The following is a 23,520-nucleotide window of genomic DNA, read 5'->3' as shown; positions in this document are numbered from 1 at the left end:
TGGGGGCAGGTTTTCTCACCTCTGCCCTCAGGGCCAGTCTTGCGTCTCCCAACTGCGGACCCCACTCTGACCTAGGACTCCATCTTCCTGGAGCCTCAGCAGGATTTCTGCCTTGGCAGACCCTCCCTATAGCCACACAAGTTCCAAGTGGAGGGAAAGCAGGAGAGGATAGGCAGAGCGAGTCCCAGTGTGGGTCTTATTCACCTTGTCGTGGAAATGGTAGGTGTGAGAGGAAGGTGGTGGGGGTGGACCCCAAAGTCACTGGCCCTCCAAGGCCCTATCCCTTCTGGAAGCCAAAGCAGGCCTTCGGGGAGAGCAAACCCTGATCCTTCCCTCCCCCCCAAGCAGGACACACACAGAATCCAGCACCACTCATGAGAAAACAAAAAACAAAACAAAACACACATATATTTTGGGGAAGCAATAAAAATTGTGGCACGGGGATGTCATTAGCACACAGAGGACGTGCTAATGTGAGAAAAAATGGTTTTTCTTTGTATATACTTGATTTTTTCTTGAAGGAAATCTTTCTGACCAGGAAAGATGTGTGAAGCGCTCTCTGCCTGATGGGTTGAGACACATTTTCGAAGACTGCATGTAGGATAATGGTGAATTTGACCTGAGATACCTGCCATCATCAGCCGGTGCTGGCCTGGTCTGCCTGGGGGCCCCAGGTTCCTGGGGAGGCTTTCCCACTCGTCATTCCTGTCTCTGGTCAGCTGGCTCTTGCCAGGGCAGCTGTGACCCTTGGGGGTGCCTTGCTGATTGGAGGCTATCCTTCCCATCACTCTTTTCTGGTCTATGGAGACGAAAGCCCTGTGGGGGCAAGAATGCCTATGTACTGGGGCCTGCAATTCCTTGTGCTGATACATCTCTGAGGCCCGAATTCCTTGGTGGAGTCCCAATTTTTCCACCAGGACTTGTTCTACAGCTGTCACGATCGTCTGAGTTTCAGCAGCCCTGTTGTCCATAACCAATCTGCTTCTGACTGGCACCCAGCTCTGGGCAGGAGCCGACGCAGGCTTGCCTTTTTGAAGGGGGCCTTCCAATCCTTTGCTTTTTTTATTGGGATTAAGGGACTGCAGAAAATTCTTCATCCTTTGTCTAAAGTGGCTTTCTGGAAAAACATGTCCCTTTTCTGGTGGCGTGAGCCGGAGGTATTTGCTCCCAAGGCTCTCTCCTGATCCTATGACTTGGGGAGGGTGGCCTTTCTCCTTAGTTTGGGAAGCCCTGATTGCCAACGGTTCTGCACACCTGTCTTCATTCTCTTCTTGTTTGGGACTCTTCTGTTCCTTTTCCTCATCAGTGGTCTCACTGTTGCTCTGGCTGTCACTTGGTTCCTCAACCTTTGGTCCATGGGGCTCTTGTTGCTCCTCATTGCTTGATCCCCTTGAGCTAAGGTTATGTGACACTGGAGAAGCTGGCGTGTCTCCACTGACACGTTCCCTTTGGGAACAGGAGGGTGACTCTTGAGTGGTCAAGATGTCTGCAGCAAGAACAGCATTAGTGTGAGAGTCTGGCAGGAGCACATTGGTGCCACTGTCTTCGACAAGAACACAAGTGGCAAAGTCTGGCAGGAGGATGTCCCTGGGAGAATCTTGAGGAAGCACACCAGTGGTATGGCCTTCAGGCTGGTTCTCTGACTCTATCTTCTCTTGGAGCTCAAACTTACTAACCTTTGTTTTAAGGCTTACCTCCTCTGGATCTTGAGCAACCAACACTGTAGATGATGAGGGGCTTTTCCTAGCACCTGGAGATCCTGATTTCCTCAGATCCACATAAATGGCTGATTTGTTGGCCAGCCCACTGGGTCTTAAGATGACTTTCCAAGCAGGGGCCTTCTTGGCCTCCATGGCCTCCATGGCCCCTTTAGCCCTTGGAGTTTGGGAACTGAGCTTCATCTTCAGTGTTGCTACCTTGTCTGGTGAGGTCTGACACCCACTATCCTCCTTTAGCTCATTCCTGGCCATTGATAAACTTGGACTTGGTTCCAGGTTGTCTATCTTGACCCCCATATTAGTCTTGCTCTGCAGGGTTCTGTTTAGGAGGCTGAGAATGGAGGCCTTAGAAGGTGATCTGCCCTCCTGTGCTGATAAAGACGTCTCTGAGGACTGATGGCCATCACCAGGTGAAGTCCCTCCGAGGGTCTGCTGTATTTGCTCACATATGGGTAAGGGAATAGGCAGGGGACTCCCTGAAGTGGGATCAGACTTTTCAGTTATACCCTTCTTTCCTGGATGAGACTGAGGTGGTTTCCCCAAGAACTTGTAAAATTTGGCCCCAGGTACAAAGGTGGCTGAGCACGGAAAGGGGGGCTGGGGAAAGGGCAAGTGTTGAGCTTCATGTAGTTGGAGATCTATGGGCTCAACAGTTTGGAGAGGTAGGACCCACTTACGCCTCACTTGAAAACTTATGATGTGTGTTTCCAGCTTCTGCTGAATGTTAGGACAAAGGAAGGACAGCTCATGGGAGGTATTTATGCAGGGCTTCCGATCCTTCAAGGGTGCTAGATGTCTGATATCCATGTGGGGTTGGGACTTGGGAAAAGCATGGCTGGCCACAAACCAGGATCGACGCACAGTCACAGGGATCAGGCCCTCACTGATCTGTCCCAATTTCCGGTGCAAATGAACCTTTAATGTTTTTTCTAGATGTTTCTTATCCAGGCCCCTGGATAAGTATTTTCCTGGGTCACACTCCAAGACCCTTATCAAGGGTCTTCCAAACTCCTTTTCAGAGTTGGTTCCCAGAACCTTCACTGAGAACCTAGCTGAGATCCTGGAGACACCTGTTGGGGTCCTCTTCAGACACTGCCGTAGACCCTTACCAAGGTTCTTCTCTACTTGGAATCTTGCTTGATACTTCCTGTGGTATCTGGGCCTGGTCCTCCATGTAGCCTGGCTGCTTTTGCCTTTAAACACAAAGGGCCTTGAGAGCCCCTGCTCTCCCTGTGCCTGACTCATCCCCAGGAATTCATCCTGAGGCCACATCAGTTCCAGAGACAGCTGAACCTTGTGGGGCAAACTGCTTTGCTGTTTATTCCTGCTGGGCTTCCTTTGAAGCTGTGGCTTCTGGATATTAAAGATGGCAAAGTCCCCTTGAAAGGTGGAAACTGACCTGTGGGCCTGGGAGGCCTGGTGGTCCACCAGAAGCTTTGGAGGGACTTGACTAAAGAATTTTGGAGATATTTTCTCCATAGTGGGTAAAGTCTTCCCCCTTCCTTGTTGCGTTGGCAACAAGGGCCACTCCAGATGTTGCATTTCAGTTGGGATGAAGGATTGTGTCTTTTCCTGGGATGTAGGACAAGATACCCTAATGGTCCTCCTCTGGGATGGGAGTAAAGGTGGTCCTATTGGGACAGAGGTTGCAAGGGGGGCCTGGGGCTGGGGCAAGGTTAGTGTTGAGGGTTGGGGTTGGATCCCATGGTGGAGCAAGGGTGGGGCATGGGAAAACTGTGAAGATATTTGATCCTGAATTAGAACTGGCAAGCAATTAGAGGTCCCATTGAATAAAACAGAGGGAGCCTGTAGTGGAGAAGACTGAGTAGAGAACAAGGCAGCGGCCACCAGGGATTCACTGTGCAGAGAGGGGAGACCCCAGAAGAGCTGGCTGTGTTTCCATTGCAAGTGATCTTCCAAAACCTTGGGAGATGAGAATGGCTGAGGTTGGGACAGTGGCTCTGGTTTGTTTTTCATGTTCCAGAAGGACAGCGGGGTGGTGGTGTTCTGCTCAGCACCCAGCAGCTTACACAGAGTCCCCCAGAAGCTCCCACGGTTGTCTGGGCACCACTGTTTGACAACTGACCCAATCTTTTTTTTCTCCTTCCAACTCTTCAGTTCTACCCTTTTGCTAATTAGTAGTTCAAGGAGCTTCTGGACATCCGGATTGACAAATGAAGGGTTATGAGTCTCTATCTGCCTGTTAGTAAGGCCACCCCAGAACAAGGCCTCTGGTGGGGGGCCGGACATGTGTTCTTGCTGGCACTTGTCCTGTAATGTGCCAGGCAAGAACAAGGACTTGGTATTTTCCCACCACCAGGAAAAGGATAAAATGGGGTAGCTGGCATGGCCAAGGCCTGAGATGGCTGGAATGAGAGAGGCCCAGTAGGAACTACCTGGAAGAAAGTTCTTTCTCACTGTGTCCAGCAGGATTTTTTTAAAATTAGTTTGCTCTTCTTGAGGTCTCACTGGCAGGGTGGAGGCCAGAGACTGAGGGAGTCCCGTCAGCAGAGCATGAGCAGGTGATGGGCCCACGGTGGGAGCAGCTTCTTCCACAGGCTCCCTGCATGGCTGATGGGCTCCAGCTGGCACACCTTGGTGCACCTGCCCAGGGGCTGCTTGACGTGAGAACTGGTAAAAGCCCCCCTGGTCAGAGAGCCTTGCCAGGTGGCTGCAGGAGACAGGAGGCATGAGCTGCTGCTGTAGCAGCTGGGGGCAGGAGGGACCTCACAGCCCTCCACATCCCACACTCACGTCACAATGCTCCTGCTGTCACTCCCCCCGGGCTTTAGTCACAGTATGTCCCCATGGTTCCTCCTAGCCCACCCAAACAGCCCCAGAGGCCATTCCCTGCAGCCCGGGGGTCACACCATAGACTCGGGAAGGCCCACCCAGGGGAGAAGAGGGCAGATTCTTTACCTTTGCTGAAGGGAGACTAAGCTGTGGACCTCTTCCAGCTCTTGCCGGCAATTTCTGCAAGCTGGAAAGAGGAGACTGGGTCACAGCGGAAGGTGGGGCCCAGGAGTCTTACAGGAGGCTGGGTACAATGTCCCTTAGGGAAGACGTTTGGGGGATTGGACATAGGAACCCCAAACAGCACTGTGCAAGGCCACATGCCCGCACAGTGATTACAGGGTTCATGATGGGGATCGCTTTGTCTTTTCCAAAGTGCTTCCTCGTTCATGACCTTGCTGGGTGAGGAAGGACCACGTGGCCTCACAGAGGAATGTGAGCAGAGTTGAACAGCTTGTCCATAGTGGGAGTGGGAGGTCCCGCCCCTAGTCCAGGCCCTGGGGTCCCTGCTGGGCGACACCTGTTTCCAGCTCCCCAGGGCTTCGTTCTGGCACAGAATTTGGGAAGCCTCTAGTTCCGCTCTCCCTCCTGGAAGCCCTCAACCCCCCACCCAGGGCTCTGTTTCCTGAGGGTTGGGCTCAGGGTCTGGTGTCCTGGAGATGGTGGGGCTGGGCCTCAGAGCAGGGGGGGGCGGTGCAACTGGGGCATGCAGGGATGAGTGGCGGATGCTCACCTTTCAGAATCTGTTTCTTCTGGCTTCTGTTGCTCCTTCTCCGTGACTCCCCTTGGTACTGAGATAAGAGAACACAGGGAGGCTGGGACCTCCGTCCCAACAGCATGTGCTTGCTGCTCATGAACAGTGTGACTTCCTACATTTAACTAAGGGGCAGGGGGGCTGTGGTTTTCTTTCATTTTACTCATTTCCTTTTCAAAATGGATACAAATGTTTCCATTTTTCCTTCTTTGAAGAATGTACAGAAGGGTTTTCTATGTGAGAAGTTTGCCACTGTTCCTCTGTTCAAGAAACACACACAATTCCAGACCTGGGGGTGCAGCTGGACTCCTTCACATAGGACCCCACTTTCCAAGGCCAGAGCTCCACTCCAGCTGCTGCTTGGGACCTCCTGGGCTCAGTACTGCCCTCGATCAGCCCTGAAGGGGGAACATTCACCTGAAACACCTGTCCTGAGATTGCGGCTGGTGATCCATTGCTCAGGGACCTGACCGCCACTAGAGAGGCAGCTTTTAGCCACCTGTCTTCAGCCACTGGTCACTGACCACTGTGTGGGACGCTGTCCTGGACCCCTCTACCACACCTGAACTCCGACCAAGATCTTCAGGGAGAAATCCTCATGTCCCTCTAACCCCTGCCTGGTCTGGCTTGTCCTGGATGGATGGTGTTCTACTCTCTCCTGGGAATACACATTCTATTCTTTCCCATCTCAGGAGTCTCTCCAGTGACTCGGAAAAGTGGAAAGAATAAAAGAAGATAGAATCACACTCTGCTGGGTCTGGGCCAAGGGTTCCTTACCTTCCTGCTCTTCCTATATTTCTTGCATGGTGGTGAGGATGGATCAGGCTGCAAATAGGAAAGTAAGCGGACGAAGAGCCCCAGTCCACATACACAGGCAAGGATGACATTAATTGCCCAGATAGTGGGACTGGAGCTCAGCCAATAATCAGTGAAGAATTTCTGAGGGAAGAGAGAATTCTCCATCTCTTTCCTCTGTAATCATTAGTGTCTGGTTACACTGCTGCCCTCAGACAACTGAGCCCTGGGGGTGGAGGTGCAGACACAAGCCCTGCACCCACATCACAGAGCTATTGTCTGGTCACAAAGGACTCCTGAAAGAGGGGGAGGGGACAGAAGAGAAGCAGCCCTTCCCACCCTGTGGCTCTATCCCTCCACCCTCCTGGGCCTCCAAGTTCCTCCCTTCAGCAGACACCAGTCTCTATATCTATGAATCTGAGTTTTCTTTTGTTTTTTTTTTTTTCAATTCTACATAAAAATGAAACCATATGGTATTTGTCTTTCTCTTATTTTATTTAACATAGTATTCTCAAGGTTCTCCATGTTACCATGACAGTCACCATTTCATCATTTTTTATGGCTGAATAGTAGTATTGATGTGTGTAATATCTTTATCCATTCAAACAGTATACATGGTTCATTTAAGACTGATGTTTTCTTATTGACTTTCTGTGTAGATGACTTATCCATTGTAAATAGGGTGTTGAAGTTCTATACTGTGGGGAACCACATGTTTAATGTTTTTGATGTCATGACCTTTTTAAAATCTAAATCTTTTAACTAATTATTGTAGTTTTACATACTATTTGTAGTTAACTACTACTTAGCTATTTGTAGTTTAACTACTATTTGTAGTTAAACATACTATTTTTGTCTTCATTCTAGCTTTATAAGTGATTAACCCACTACCTTTGCTGTACATATACTGTATGTTGCATTTGCCATTAAGATTTTATTTTTATGTATTTTCTTGTTAATTATGTCATTTCTTTTTAGTGTAAATAAGTCCCTTCAACATCTCTTATAAGGCCAGTTAGTGGTAACCAAATCCTTCAGTTTATTTAGATAACTCTTATTCTCCCTATTAACTCCAAATGACAGCCTTGCTGGGTAGAGTATTCTTGGTTGCATGTTTTTCTTTTCGCCCTTTGGAAAGAAAGGCAGGTTGCAGTCAGCCAGCATTTCTTTTTCTTGTTTTAAAAAATTTGTTTGGGAGAGGGACGAAAGAGGGAGAAACCCAAGCAGGCTGAGCAGGGAGCCTAATGTGGGACTTGATCCTGAGATTATGACCTGAGCAGAAACCAAAAGTTGGACACTTAACAATTGTGCTACTGAGGTGGCTCCCTCAGCACTTTGAATATGTCATGCTGCTCTCTTCTGGCCTGTGTGCTGAATATGCTGTGGGTGCCTACTGGGTACACTTCCCTGCACATAATAAATGGCTGTTCTTTTGCTGCCTTTTATATTCTTTATCATTAACTTTTGACACTCAAATTATAATGTGGCTTGGTGTTGGGGTCTTTGAGGTGTTTTTTATTTGTTTGTTTTTTTTTTTTTTAAGATTTTTATTTATTTATTTATTTGACAGAGATTACAAGTCAGCAGAGAGGCAGGCAGAGAGAGAGAGAGAGGAGGAAGCAGACTCCCTCTGAGCAGAGAGCCCGATGTGGTGCTTAATCCCAGGACCCTGGGATCATGACCTGAGCCGAAGGCAGAGGCTTAAACCCACTGAGCCACCCAGATGCCCCTAATTTCATTTAATAAAACCAATTCAGTTGCATGTCATTGACCTATCTGCTTGTCTAGAATTGCCTTAGATATTGATTATAAATAATGGCTGGTCTAATACTAATATACTCAAAGTTTTTACCACTTACTTGCTTAATCAAAAGGTAAATTCGGAAACAAGATGGGATCAGAAGGGAGGCAAACCATAAGAGACTCTTTTTTTTTTTTTTATTTTTTCCAATTTATTTATTTTCAGAAAAACAGTATTCATTATTTTTTCACCACACCCAGTGCTCCATGCAAGCTGTGCCCTCTATAATACCCACCACCTGGTACCCCAACCTCCCACCCCCCCGCCACTTCAAACCCCTCAGATTGTTTTTCAGAGTCCATAGTCTCTCATGGTTCATCTCCCCTTCCAATTTACCCAAAAGCACATACCCTCCCCAATGTCCATAACCCTACCCCCCTTCTCCCAACCCCCCTCCCCCCAGCAACCCACAGTTTGTTTCGTGAGATTAAGAGTCACTTATGGTTTCTCTCCCTCCCTATCCCATCTTGTTTCATGGATTCTTCTCCTACCCACTTAAGCCCCCATGTTGCATCACCACTCCCTCATATCAGGGAGATCATATGATAGTTGTCTTTCTCCGCTTGACTTATTTCGCTAAGCATGATATGCTCTAGTTCCATCCATGTTGTCGCAAATGGCAAGATTTCGTTTCTTTTGATGGCTGCATAGTATTCCATTGTGTATATATACCACATCTTCTTGATCCATTCATCTGTTGATGGACATCTAGGTTCTTTCCATAGTTTGGCTATTGTGGACATTGCTGCTATAAACATTCGGGTGCACGTGCCCCTTTGGATCACTACGTTTGTATCTTTAGGGTAAATTCCCAGTAGTGCAATTGCTGGGTCATAGGGCAGTTCTATTTTCAACATTTTGAGGAACCTCCATGCTGTTTTCCAGAGTGGTTGCACCAGCTTGCATTCCCACCAACAGTGTAGGAGGGTTCCCCTTTCTCCACATCCTCACCAGCATCTGTCATTTCCTGACTTGTTAATTTTAGCCATTCTGACTGGTGTGAGGTGATATCTCATTGTGGTTTTGATTTGTATTTCCCTGATGCCAAGTGATATGGAGCACTTTTTCATGTGTCTGTTGGCCATCTGGATGTCTTCTTTGCAGAAACGTCTGTTCATGTCCTCTGCCCATTTCTTGATTGGATTATTTGTTCTTTGGGTGTTGAGTTTGTTAAGTTCTTTATAGATTTTGGACACTAGTCCTTTATCTGATATGTCGTTTGCAAATATCTTCTCCCATTCTGTCAGTTGTCTTTTGGTTTTGTTAACTGTTTCCTTTGCTGTGCAAAAGCTTTTGATTTTGATGAAATCCCAAAAGTTCATTTTTGCCCTTGCTTCCCTTGCCTTTGGCGATGTTCCTAGGAAGATGTTGCTGCGGCTGAGGTCGAAGAGGTTGCTGCCTGTGTTCTCCTCAAGGATTTTGATGGATTCCTTTCACACATTGAGGTCCTTAATCCATTTTGAATCTATTTTTGTGTGTGGTGTAAGGAAATGGTCCAATTTCATTTTTCTGCACGTGGCTGTCCAATTTTCCCAACACCATTTATTGAAGAGGCTGTCTTTTTTCCATTGGACATTCTTTCCTGCTTTGTCGAAGATTAGTTGACCATAGAGTTGAGGGTCTATTTCTGGGCTCTCTATTCTATTCCATTGGTCTATGTGTCTGTTTTTGTGCCAGTACCATGCTGTCTTGATGATGACAGCTTTGTAATAAAGCTTGAAGTCCGGAATTGTGATGCCACCAACTTTGGCTTTGTTTTTCAATATCCCTTTGGCTATTCGAGGTCTTTTCTGGTTCCATATAAATTTTAAAATTATTTGTTCCATTTCTTTGAAGAAGATGGATGGTACTTTGATAGGAATTGCATTAAATGTGTAGATTGCTCTAGGTAACATAGACATTTTCACAATATTTATTCTTCCAATCCAGGAGCATGGAACATTTTTCCATTTCTTTGTGTCTTCCTCAATTTCTTTCATGAGTACTTTATAGTTTTCTGAGTATAGATTCTTAGCCTCTTTGGTTAGGTTTATTCCTAGGTATCTTATGGTTTGGGGTGCAATTGTAAATGGGATTGACTCCTTAATTTCTCTTTCTTCTGTCTTGTTGTTGGTATAGAGAAATGCAACTGATTTCTGTGCATTGATCTTATATCCTGACACTTTACTGAATTCCTGTATAAGTTCTAGCAGTTTTGGAGTGGAGTCTTTTGGGTTTTCCACATAGAGTATCATATCATCCGCGAAGAGTGATAATTTGACTACTTCTTTGCCGATTTGGATGCCTTTAATTTCCTTTTGTTGTCTGATTGCTGAGGCTAGGACTTCTAGTACTATGTTGAATAGCAGTGGTGATAATGGACATCCCTGCCGTGTTCCTGACCTTAGTGGAAAAGCTTTCAGTTTTTCTCCATTGAGAATGATATTTGCGGTGGGTTTTTCATAGATGGCTTTGATGATATTGAGGTATGTGCCCTCTATCCCTACACTTTGAAGGGTTTTGATCAGGAAGGGATGCTGTACTTTGTCAAATGCTTTTTCAGCATCTATTGAGAGTATCATATGGTTCTTGTTCTTTCTTTTATTGATGTGTTGTATCACATTGACTGATTTGCGGATGTTGAACCAACCTTGCAGCCCTGGGATAAATCCCACTTGGTCGTGGTGAATAATCCTTTTAATGTACTGTTGAATCCTATTGGCTAGTATTTTGGTGAGAATTTTCGCATCTGTGTTCATCAAGGATATTGGTCTATAGCTCTCTTTTTTGATGGGATCCTTGTCTGGTTTGGGGATCAAGGTGATGCTGGCCTCATAAAATGAGTTTGGGAGTTTTCCTTCCATTTCTATTTTTTGGAACAGTTTCAGGAGAATAGGAATTAGTTCTTCTTTAAATGTTTGGTAGAATTCCCCCGGGAAGCCATCTGGCCCTGGGCTTTTGTTTGTTTGGAGATTTTTAATGACTGTTTCAATCTCCTTACTGGTTATGGGTCTGTTCAGGCTTTCTATTTCTTCCTGGTTCAATTTTGGTAGTTTATATGTTTCTAGGAATGCATCCATTTCTTCCAGATTGTCAAATTTGTTGGCGTAGAGTTGCTCATAGTATGTTCTTATAATAGTTTGTATTTCTTTGGTGTTAGTTGTGATCTCTCCTCTTTCATTCATGATTTTATTTATTTGGGTCCTTTCTCGTTTCTTTTTGATAAGTCTGGCCAAGGGTTTATCAATTTTATTAATTCTTTCAAAGAACCAGCTCCTAGTTTGGTTGATTTGTTCTATTGTTTTTTTGGTTTCTATTTCATTGATTTCTGCTCTGATCTTTATGATTTCTCTTCTCCTGCTGGGCTTAGGGTTTCTTTCTTGTTCTTTCTCCAGCTCCTTTAGGTGTAGGGTTAGGTTGTGTACCTGAGACCTTTCTTGTTTCTTGAGAAAAGCTTGTACCGCTATATATTTTCCTCTCAGGACTGCCTTTGTTGTGTCCCACAGATTTTGAACCGTTGTATTTTCATTATCATTTGTTTCCATGATTTTTTTCAATTCTTCTTTAATTTCCCGGTTGACCCATTCATTCTTTAGAAGCATGCTGTTTAGTCTCCATGTATTTGTGTTCTTTCCAAACTTCCTCTTGTGGTTGAGTTCTAGCTTCAGAGCATTGTGGTCTGAAAATATGCAGGGAATGATCCCAATCTTTTGATACCGGTTGAGTCCTGATTTAGGACCGAGGATGTGATCTATTCTGGAGAATGTTCCATGTGCACTAGAGAAGAATGTGTATTCTGTTGCTTTGGGATGAAATGTTCTGAATATATCTGTGATGTCCATCTCATCCAGTGTATCATTTAAGGCCTTTATTTCCCTGTTGATCTTTTGCTTGGATGATCTGTCCATTTCAGTGAGGGGAGTGTTAAAGTCCCCTACTATTATTGTATTATTGTTGATGTGTTTCTTTGATTTTGTTATTAATTGGTTTATATAGTTGGCTGCGCCCACGTTGGGGGCATAGATATTTAAAATTGTTAGATCTTCTTGTTGGACAGACCCTTTGAGTATGATATAGTGTCCTTCCTCATCTCTTATTATAGTCTTTGGCTTAAAATCTAATTGATCTGATATAAGGATTGCCACTCCTGCTTTTTTCTGATGTCCATTAGCATGGTAAATTCTTTTCCACCCCCTCACTTTAAGTCTGGAGGTGTCTTCGGGTTTAAAATGAGTTTCTTGGAGGCAACATATAGATGGGTTTTGTTTTTTTATCCATTCTGATACCCTAGGTCTTTTGATTGGGGCATTTAGCCCATTAACATTCAGGGTAACTATTGAGAGATATGATTTTAGTGCCATTGTATTGCCTGTAAGGTGACTGTTACTGCATATTGTCTCTGTTCCTTTCTGATCTACCACTTGTAGGCTCTTTCTTTGCTTAGAGGACCCCTTTCAGTATTTCCTGTAGAGCTGGTTTGGTGTTTGCAAATTCTTTCAGTTTTTGTTTGTCCTGGAAGCTTTTAATCTCTCCTTCTATTTTCAATGATAGCCTAGCTGGATATAGTATTCTTGGCTGCATGTTCTTCTCGTTTAGTGCTCTGAAAATGTCATGCCAGCTCTTTCTGGCCTGCCAGGTCTCTGTGGATAAGTCAGCTGCCAATCTAATACTTTTACCATTGTATGTTACAGACTTCTTTTCCCGGGCTGCTTTCAAGATTTTCTCTTTGTCACTAAGGCTTGTAAGTTTTACTATTAGGTGACGGGGTGTGGGCCTATTCTTATTGATTTTGAGGGGCGTTCTCTGAACCTCCTGAATTTTGATGCTCGTTCCCTTTGCCATATTGGGGAAATTCTCCCCAATAATTCTCTCCAGTATACCTTCTGCTCCCCTCTCTCTTTCTTCTTCTTCTGGAATCCCAATTATTCTAATGTTGTTTCGTCTTATGGTGTCACTTATCTCTCGAATTCTCCCCTCATGGTCCAGTAGCTGTTTGTCCCTCTTTTGCTCAGCTTCTTTATTCTCTGTCATTTGGTCTTCTATATCGCTAATTCTTTCTTCTGCCTCATTTATCCTAGCAGTGAGAGCCTCCATTTTTGATTGAACTTCATTAATAGCCTTTTTGATTTCAACTTGGTTAGATTTTAGTTCTTTTATTTCTCCAGAAAGTGCTTTTATATCTCTGGAGAGGGTTTCTCTAATATCTTCCATGCCTTTTTCAAGCCCGGCTATAACCTTGAGAATTGTCATTTTGAACTCTAGATCTGACATATTACCAATGTCTGTATTGATTAGGTCCCTAGCCTTCGGTACTGCCTCTTGTTCTTTTTTTTGTTGTGAATTTTTCCGCCTTGTCATTTTGTCCAGCTAAGAGTATATGAGGGAGCAAGTAAAATACTAAAAGGGTGGCAACAATCCCAGGAAAATATGCTTTAACCAAATCAGAAGAGATCCCAAATCATGTGGGGGGATTTCTCGCCCCTCATGATTGGGTGAGGGATCTCCTCTGATTGGGATCTCCTTTGATTGGGATCTCCCAATCTCTTCTGATTGGGATCTCCCAATCTCTTCTGTTTGGGTTCTCTTCTGATTTGGGGATAAAAAGAGGTTCAAAAAGAAATAAAGAAAAAAAGAAAAAAAGAATTAAAAAAAAGAGATTGAATTAAAAATTCAATCAAGAATTTAAAAAAGAGTTAAGAAAAAAAAAGATTGAAGAGATTAGGATCTCTTCTGATTTGGGGATAAAAAGAGGTTCAAAAAGAAAGAAAGAAAAAAAAAGAATTAAAAAAAAAGAAAATGAATAAAGAAAAGTATAAAAAAGCAAAATATATATATATTAGATAATCTAGTTAAAAAACATTAAAAAAGAAAAGGGTAAAATTATAAAAAATTTTAGCAGAAGAAGAGAAAAAAAATGAAAAAGAAAAAAAAATAAATTAACTGCAAGACTAAAAAATCACCGGCAGAAAGCCATGAGTTCCGTGGTTTGTTTTCTCCTCCTCTGGAATTCTGCTGCTCTCTCCTTGGTATTGAAACTGCACTCCTTGGTAGGTGAACTTGGTCTTGCCTGGATTTCTTGTTGATCTTCTGGGGGAGGGGCCTGTTGTAGTGATTCTCAAGTGTCTTTGCCCCAGGCGGAATTACACTGCCCTTACCAGGGGCCGGGGCTGAGTGATCTGCTCGGCTTTGCTTTCAGGAGCTTTTGTTCCCTGAGCGCTTTCCGTAGAGTTCCGGAGGACGGGAATACAAATGGCAGCCTCCTGGTCTCCGGCCCGGAGGAGCCGAGAGCCCAGGGCCCCGCTCCCCTGTGCGCCCTCAGCGAACTGCTCCTGGTAACTCGCGTCTGCCTAACCTCCGGCCACGCTCCGAGCTCACCAAGCTTGCGACCGGTTCAAGGCAACTCCGAGCTGTGAGCTTACTGTCGGCTCTGTCTCTGCAGCCGGCTTTCCCGTTCCAATAACCGCAAGCTCTGCGACACTCAGACACCCCCGATCCTTCTGTGACCCCGCGGGACCTGAGGTCACGCCGACCCCGTGTGGGCTTCGCCCCGGTTTAGCCTCCGGAGCGATGTCCCTCAGCGGAACAGACTTTTAAAAGTCCTGATTTTGTGCTCCGTTGCTCCGCCGCTTGCCGGGAGCCGGCCCCTCCCCCCCGGGGTCTCTCTTCCCGTCGCTTTGGATTCACTTCTCCGCCAGTCCTACCTTTCAGAAAGTGGTTGTTTTTCTGTTTCTAGAATTGCTGTTCTTCTTCTCTTCGATCTGCCGATGGATTTGCAGGTGTTTGCAATCTTTAGATAAGCTCTCTAGCTGATCTCCTGCTAGCTGAGGTAGTCTCAGCCTGCTACTTCTCCGCCATCTTGACTCCTCCCCCCTGTTTGTTTGTTTTTCTGATTTGAAACTCTCAGTGTGGTGTTTTCTTCCCCAGGTTAGGAATGTTGTCACCCATGATTTCTTCAAATAAGTTTCCTGCACCTTTCTGTTTTTAGTGTCCCTTTAGGACCTCTTTAATTTGAGCATTACCCTGCTTGATGTCACATTAAGTTTCTTAAGTTATATTTAACATTTTAAATTCATTTTTCTTTTTGTTGGCTCTGTTTGGGCAGTTTTGTGTTCCACCTCAGAGACCCTATCCTCTGTTTCATCCAGCCTCATGCCGAATCCCTTTAGCATAGTTTTCAGTTTAATTATTGTATTCTTCATTCCTGTCACTTCTAGTTGGTGAAGTTCTACCTGTGTTCCTCCATTCTTCCCCTGAGTTCCATGAGCATCTTTGTGACTATCAAATTGAATTCATTACGTGTAGATTACTTATCTCCATATCATTAACATTTATCTGAAGTTTTGTCCTATTCTCTTATTTGGAACATATTTCTATTTCCTCATTTTGCTTGACTTCCTGAGTTTCTATATATTTGGCAAAACAACTACTTCTTCCAGTGATGAAAAGTTGCCACCTGTGGGAGATGAACTTTCTCACTCACCCTTGCCTGGTTCTTAGTTGTCTCCTAACCTTTGTGATTGTCTAAACAGTCTGACTTATTTCTGATCTGTCCCCAAGACCTGTCAGTGTTCCAAGGAGAGGAATCTAATCTAACACATCATTTTAGACTGATTGGAAGTCAGACTCTCAGGCAGAAGCTTTTAAAGTGTGCAAATATATATAGTCCTTTGGGGTGACAATTGTAATCCCAATTGCACTCCAGATTGGGAGATCTGGAGGTGTCCCTGGGTGACAGTTTAAAAAATCAGGGCTCCAGATAAGTGTAGAAGTTCCTTTCTGGGGTGTTTGGCAGAGCTGTATTGAGGCAAAGGGGGTGAGCAAGGATGGTTTCTCTCTGCTTACATTCCCTGGGAGCACCTCTGTAGCCTCTAGATGTCTGGGAGACATGAAGCTTGTCCCTCAGGTTGAAGCTCCAGGGTCAGTAAAAAGGCTTTTTTCACAGTAAGACTGGTGTTGTGTTTTGGCCTGCTGTCTATGCAGTGCCCTGGGGGTACTGGTCTGCCAAGAAGTGTCTTTGCATTTGTTATAGTTCTCTGGAGCTCAGGAATGCCAGCCCCCTTGGTCACCAGAGCCAAACAAATAAGGGGTATCCCCTATGTGGTTTGCACATGACTACTGGCTTTAGCAGGGCAGCTGGTACATGCAGGGAGAAAGGCACACCCTCTGGCTTCAGAACAAGAACAGGAAAATGCCTTGACTGCATGCACTAATAGATTTCAGCCATGCTGTGAGAGAGTACCCTATCCCAGGCTCCAGGTTGGGGGCAGGGAAATGTTCACACTAGTCTAGCCTTGTGGGAGTGAAGAGTAGCTGCTACCACCTGCTCTCTCTAGCCTCAGCAAGGCGGTAGGACCGTGCTGTGACTGTGTGCCCCCACCCTTCTCTGTGAGGCAACAGGAAGGTGCCGTGTCACAGTGTGCCTACCTGGGCTAGCAGGGTAGATGGAGAACACACAAATGGTGTCTGCCAGAGCCTTTGTCTCCAGAGAGATCCCTGACTCTCCCCTGCCCCTTGGACAGATACCCTCAGATGAACAAATGAATTTTCTTGCATACAGTCTAGGCACTTTAAAAAGTGGTGCTTTTGAGCAGGATCCCAGGGTTAGTGAGACCAAACATGAGCTCTTTAGTAGGAGAACCTCAGTTTCCTATAGTACTTTGGAACCCTCATCCCCCTTGGTTTTCTAAACCAGGCATCTCTGGGGAATTCATCTCTCTGATGCAGATCCCAAGGGTTGGACTGCCTAATGTGGGGCACCAACTCCTCACTTTTCCAGAGGAAGCACCAGACTAGTGAGACCCTTCCCTATTGTGTGCTGGGCTCTGGGGCTTGAGTTTTTTGTGAAGACCACATCTCTGCCTCTCCTACCTGTCTCAATGACATTCTTTTATCCATTGACTGTCATGCAGATTTCAGATCTTTTTCACAGGGGCATGATCTGTATGTAGCCGTAGATTTGGTGTGTTTATAGGAGATCAGTTCAGGATCATCCTTTGCCGCCATCTTGAATCCCTTTCCAGAATACATTTTGATAGTGTTTTATCAGACAAGATAGTCCTTTTCCGTACTACTTACTCAGCATCTAACAGGTGTATTATGTAATGGATTTTTCCTAAAGTAATTGCTCAAATCTATGAAATGGTATTAGTTTTACTCTTCCTGGCCTGTCCTGACCTTTAAACTCTCTGAGTCCTAAATGCATATTGCATTTCTTTCTAAGATCCTGGGAGGTGTACCCATTTTAAAAGTCTTTATTTATTCAATTATTATTATTATTATTATTATTACTTCCATTGATATTTACTGTTATGTCTCAGCATAGCACTGATTGATGGGGGTGTTGTATGAACTTCCTCCCTGCTTGTTAAATACACTTTATGAGAGTAATGTGATCTTTCTCTTTTTGATAATTTACTGTATTCTTCCCTGAGGACAAAGTCGGGAGTGAGTCTACTGCTGTAAGGCCAAAGAGCATGATTGATAGTATGGATATAGAACAAGTCAAGTCATGGGCTTTGTGTGCATAATGGGTTCTGTAGGTGAGGGACAGATGGGAGTGACATGAAGGGAGAGAACTGAAGTGACACAAAGAAATAATCTATTTTTACCTTCTCTAATGGCACCAGCCTGGATCAGAAAATTTCAGAGCACACAGAACCAGTGAGTCAGAACTCATTGTAATTATACATCTATTATTTTCATGTGAGCTCTTGGATCATGATTTATGAGAGATTTTTTTGAGACATTTTTATGGATAAATGGAAGGTGTTTTTGACAGATATCAGGCTAATAAATGACTTCAGAGACATAGAGAGCTGGAAAGAGCATTGCTGGAAATTACTTTTTGTGAACCCAGCAGAAAACTGATGTCACAGGAAAAAGAAACAACATAAAAACTAGAGAGTGACAGTCACACACAGGGAGAAGTAAGAATGCAGCATTACTCAGGGCAGACACAGACTGAAGAAGTCATAAGCTCAAACAAAGATGAATCCAGGAAGTTTTAACAAATTGAGCAATGACACAAACAAGAATGTGTTGGCTCAAATTCCAAAGAATAAAATAAATGTCCATGAGTCCATATGAAAACATAAATAACAGAAAAATTATTCATGATATAGATACAGGTATTCCTGCCACGAAGAGGTAAAGTTTAATTCCCTTCCCCTTGAGTGTGCACTGAATTTAGTGATTGGCTTCTAGCTGATAGAGATTTGAGGGGGGGGAAAGCAACTTTTCAGCAGAGAAATCTGGCAGGTGCCATCTAAACCCCATGATGAAGCTAGCATCCCCAGTGATTAGTCATGTGTCTGTCATGTATGTCCTGATATGATGCATAAAAAGGGAACTCACCTTTGGGCTATACTTCCCCCAAAACATAACCCCAACCTAATTAATAGAAAATATCAGAAAAATCCAAAATGAGAGCGCTTCAAATGTGAAAGTCTTGAAAAAGAAGAAAGGGCTGTGGGAGTATCATAGATTGAGGATGACTAAGCTGATATGTAATTAAATTCTACGTGTTATCCTTATTTGGATTCTGGGAGACACAAAGGACATTAGTGGAAGACACTGGTGAAATCAGAATAAAATCTGTAGTTAACAGTGGTACCAATGTTCACTGCTCAGTATTACAGACATAACATTGTTGTATAAAATGTTGACAGCAAGGGAAGCAACTTCCAGAAGTCATCACTTTCAGCCTTATAGTAAGAAAAATCAGGACAAACTGGAAATCAGTAACTTTTCTTGGACTCTTCAGAGAACCAAGGCTTCAAGGTTAGTTGCCACCCTGAAATTTAGAAAGGCAGGCATATCCAGAGAGTTAGGAGCTGAGCCTGTGACTGCCTCCTGAGGCCAGTAGCAGGCACATTGAAGCCACAGATGAATGGGGAGACTTACATGATACTATTCACAAATGGCTGGAGGCTGGGTGTGACTCATTGGGAAAATCCTGGGAAAAACCATTTTGGGGGCTTCTCCATCAGGACCCCCGTAGGTTCTAATGGTGAGGATGGAGAAAGGTGCCCTTGTGGCTTTGAAGGGGGGTGAATGAGAGGAGGAGGTTGTTGGGGCATAGGAACTATTTGGAAATATGTCCAGAGCTTTCTATAGAACAGAAGTGTGCTCTCCAGGAGAAAGAACCTGGCCTGAATGCAATTCTGAAAACTTATCCATCCGTACCATGTAAAAATTAGAGACAAAAAGCATATAGAATTAAAATTATGCTTGAGAATTAAGTTTCAGTGTTTTATCTTCATTATAAGTGACCTGGATATCTAAAGAAAACCATTAACTCATGATATTTCATGCTAACTCAGGTTAGCATAAGTTTAAGGTTTTAAGTTACCTAAAGGGTTTGGAAACTATTTTTCTACTACAAATCGTAAATACTGTTGAAATAAGGTTGGTCGGAAGAAGGTTCAATTTGGTTAAGGAAAAATTCACACTTTTGATAGTCCAAAACAGCTGTAGCCACAGGCAGATTTATTGAATCAAGAAACCTTTGTAAGTTTGGGAATAGTATACCCAAATAGAATACAAATGCATGATGCTAGAAACGTCACTGTTTCAATCAACAATATCAAATTAGTCCTGGTTGTGAAAGACCTACCCAAATTGTGGAAACTTGAGTTTTGAAAATCTTTCAGTTAGCTTGTATAAGAATATTTTTAAACCATATGAGAGCATTAAAAGTTAAATTTCCCAAATTTCTGGGAATTTTAGAACTGTTCAGTTCGTATGTGTTTATTTATCATTACAGCGATTAAAATAGAAGTCCTATTAAGGAACTTATGGTGTAATTTTGTAATACCATCCAAAGGTAGGAATCTGTTACATACTTGTAGACACAAAAACATCCAGACAGACACAAATAAAGAGCTTTAATTCTAAAACTTTCACATGCATCAGACAAACACCCAGAAATGAGAACACACAGTGCCTATTTCTGATTGTGCAGAAGAGCTAGTTATCATCATTGCCACCGATATTTGTGGAGAAGACCTTTGAGATTTCCTTTGGGCTAATATGTAATCTTATGAAGGCTGTGGACTAAATTTTGGGTGAAGGGCCAATGAGAGACCCAGTTTTGGATGTCTCCAAAACCCATCTGAGTGGCGAAGCCTCCTACCTCATCCTTCCAAGGAGCTTCTCAGCCTCAGGTGTTAGCAGCTGCAGTGAGTTGGGTCCATTAAGTTTCTGTCTCTACAGAAGGTTGAGTTGGGGACAGTGTGTGGTGGTGGAGGAAGAGTCTCCTTGGAAAGTGGCTATCTTAGTGTATCTCTCAGTCAGGGAGTTTCCTTTGCTTTGGGAGGTCGGATTTGATTTTGAGAATACCTAATTATTTACAGGGAGCCTTCTAATAGTGACTTGGGCTCTATTTTTAGTGGGTCTTTTTGCAACTGTCATTGAGCACCCTTTGTTTCTACTAAATGGGGGCTGAGTGGTCTTGACAGGAGCAAAGGAAGGTGAAGTTATCAGTGAGAGCCATTCAAGGGCAAAGGTAGCTAGACATGAGTCACAGACCTGGAGGGGGGCCATTGGGAGAGCTAACAATACTGATGTTCCAACTGAAAAGTTATTCTCTTTCCAGAAGGTTTACGGCAGCCATGGGACTAAGCAGGCAACCATGCTGAGTTGAGAGGTTCTAGTAAGACAGAAAGAGGTTTGGGTGAAGGCATGTCATGTGGTGGGCATCACAGACACATGTCACTTCCAGAGCTCTCTGCTCTTCCCGACTGCACGGCCTCTGTTAGACAAACCTCCCATAAGGATTCATAATTCTCTTCTCCCACACAGATGGCCAACATAATGCGAGGTTACCCTTGCTCTCACTAATTAACATTTCTTCTCCACTTACTTCTACTTCGTGTAAGTGAGCCATTCCACTCCTTTCCAACTGTAAAGTAGAAAAACTGAACATTGAAAACAAAGGGAGGGGAAAGAACCAGTCTCTTGGTTAAGCTTGGCCTCTTTTGTCTGAATCTCATTTTTGTGTTTTTCTTTATATGTTGTGTGGTTAGTAGGAATAAGCTAATGAAAAAGACGAGTCTGAGAGATCTGAATGTCACTTAATAAACAATGCAGGAGGGCTGGCTTCTGCAATCATATGACAGTGTCCCTAGGCACAGAAATTCTAGACACACATTAGTGGTTTGGGACCACTGGGTCAGGGATAGCAATCATTTTATGCAAAATCCAAATAAATAATGAGTAGTGTTCATGCAGAAGAAAATCTACTTATGGCAAACCAAGAGTTCCTGAGGATAGAAACACAAAAGGGGATCACTGTGCTTAGAGACGAATAGAGGGCTGAAGCTATAGGGTACTAACAGATGTCTCTACATCAGTTTAATTTGTAAATTTTAAAAATGTGTTCCTTAATTTGTTTGTAAACAACACAAAGTTTTAAAAAACAATCACTTGACCCAGGCAAATAATCCTCATTTCATTTCGACGTCATCAGGAACACCAGTGAGATGCTCTTGGATGTCATAACTGGTAGGCCCACGTGTAGTTTAGGAGCCCGATGTATTTGTGATATTTCATTGTTATGCAGACATTGAAGACTGAGCCTCTTCGTATGGCAAGTTTAATAGGTTTATATTTCTTAGTGAGGCAGCTACGGAGGTACATTTTTCAACTCTCCCTTTCAAAAGAACTAGTTGTGAGGGGCATGGGAAAGGGACAGCCTCCAGCCGTAGTACCTCTGGAACTTTCGGGTCCCCACTCACCTCCATCCTGGGGCCATATTCTCCCAAGGCTTCTCTCAGCCAGTGACTGGATGGTGGAGTGGGGCTGTCCTGGCCTAACGTGGGGTCTCCCTGGTGGGCAGCCTTTACTCTGGATTCTGCATCAGCCTGACTGAAGCTGTCTCTGAACCACAGTCAAGTCCAAGGTTCTTCTTGCCCAATCCTGCCTCATCCTCTCTCCTTTCTTGGTCATCAGACCTGCATCACAGTCGGAACGCTTTCCACTCTTACTCCTGCTTCCTCATTCTCCACAGGCATCTCCCTGGCAAATCACTCATATGACTGATTCCATCCCGGCATCTGCTCCCAAGAGAATGCAAAGTGACTAAGAAAACCTAGAAAGGTTCCCCATTGGGCTCTTCTGGACTCCACTGATCATTAAAGGTGAGTCCTTTTTCAGGAGTGAATGGTAACACTCAGCTCAACTCAACAGTCAAGGCAGGAAAGCAAAGACTGGTTTTCACCTCAGATAGTGAACGACCCATTGCAGCTACATATAACAGAACTTAGGAACAATAAGGAGCATCTCCAAAGGGCTAGAAATGCTTCATTTAGATTTAACACAGGCAAGTCATGCAGATCTTAAATATGACAGACTATATATGTGTATATATTTCTCCAAATCTAGAAAGCTCTTAATGATTCTTTTAAGCTTAAGATGTTGCATGATTCATGTCAGATTAATTCTTCTCAGGTATTTTAAAAATTTGTTTTTATGTGTGATTTTCCTTTTCTTACAATGCATCCCAGTTAAGACAATAAATAGGCACCATGTATGCCTCCCTACACTCTCCCTTTTCTCCCTAGTCTCCTAATCTAGATGAGAACTGTCTGGCCAGGTCTCTAATTTACCAGCTAAGAATACTTACTTATAGCACTTAAAAGGAAAGAGGGTTTTGCCTCTTGGAACTGCTAGAAACCACTTCCTCTGTCTGAAACCCCCTACCCACAGCTGGTTACCTGGCACAGCCCATCTCATCTCTCATGTCTACATAGATGACCCTCCATAGGAAACCCCTACTTCGATCCTTCATCCGAGGTAGCCCCCTCCCATCTTTTCCTCCTTGGTTTGTCTAAATAAAATTATTTTTCTTTGTTTTCTGCCTTAGTAATGAAGGGAATGAAGATTAAAACATAGAGAGATCCCATTTCCCAACCACCAAATTGGACACAATTAAAAAGAGTGACACCATCAACTCTACATAGCAGCATGGACCTCCAGAGCCTTTTAACTGCTCATGAGGATGCAGTCACCTCAGAAAACAGTTTGTCAGGGCACCTGGGTAGTTCAGTGGGTTAAGCCGCTGCCTTCGGCTCAGGTCATGATCTCAGGGTCCTAGGATCGAGTCCCGCATCGGGCTCCCTGCTCAGCAGGGAGCCTGCTTCCCTCTCTCTCTCTCTGTCTGCCTCTCTGTCTACTGTGATCTCTCTCTGTCAAATAAATTAAGAAATCTTTAAAAAAAAAAAAGAAAAAAAAAAGAAAACAGTTTGTCATAGCTTCGTAGTGTCAAATTTTGGACACAGCCATTTTTTACTGTATACACTCTAAAGAAATTTAAGCCCCATCTCCAAGATCCTAACAAGTTGCATAGCTGTTTTCATTGTGAAAAAATGGGGGAAAGACCAAATCCAATCAACTAGAATGGATACATTTGCTTAATATAATTTTATGATGAGATGTAATAAAGCAATGACCATAGACCACAATGAAAGTTTATGAGAGTTAATATTATCAACATGATACTGAGCCAGAAAGCAATCAAAGAATACACACAGTATATGATTCCCTCTCTTTGAAGTTTAAAATATGTACATCAAAGCAATAGCTTATTCAGCTGTATATTCCCATCAAACAAACTATGAGGAGGAGCAATGGGGGTAACCAACAGGATGGGAGTAGAGATAGACCAATAAAGGTCTGCAAAG

The 23,520-nt window shown here is 43.9% G+C and overlaps 1 protein-coding gene across 1 annotated transcript in view; it reads right to left on the bottom strand.

Moving 5' to 3' along the window:
• Window positions 1-449: 449 nt before the first annotated feature.
• Window positions 450-23,520, bottom strand: part of LOC122890970 (spermatogenesis-associated protein 31E1-like) — a 45,192-nt gene continuing 22,121 nt past the window's right edge. The window contains exons 2-6 of the mRNA XM_044226390.1: window positions 6,043-6,237; window positions 5,245-5,302; window positions 4,638-4,698; window positions 4,120-4,389; window positions 450-3,885 (exon numbers count right to left, since the gene is read on the bottom strand). Of these exons, the coding sequence (XP_044082325.1) occupies window positions 450-3,885; window positions 4,120-4,389; window positions 4,638-4,698; window positions 5,245-5,302; window positions 6,043-6,237 (4,020 nt within the window). The remainder of the gene's footprint in view (window positions 3,886-4,119; window positions 4,390-4,637; window positions 4,699-5,244; window positions 5,303-6,042; window positions 6,238-23,520) is intronic.

This window comes from Neovison vison, chromosome 12 (genome assembly GCF_020171115.1).
Source record: "Neovison vison isolate M4711 chromosome 12, ASM_NN_V1, whole genome shotgun sequence".
Lineage (NCBI taxonomy): Eukaryota > Metazoa > Chordata > Mammalia > Carnivora > Mustelidae > Neogale > Neogale vison.
The sequence above is the reverse complement of the archived record's forward strand: the minus strand, read 5'-3'. Positions and strand labels throughout refer to the sequence as shown.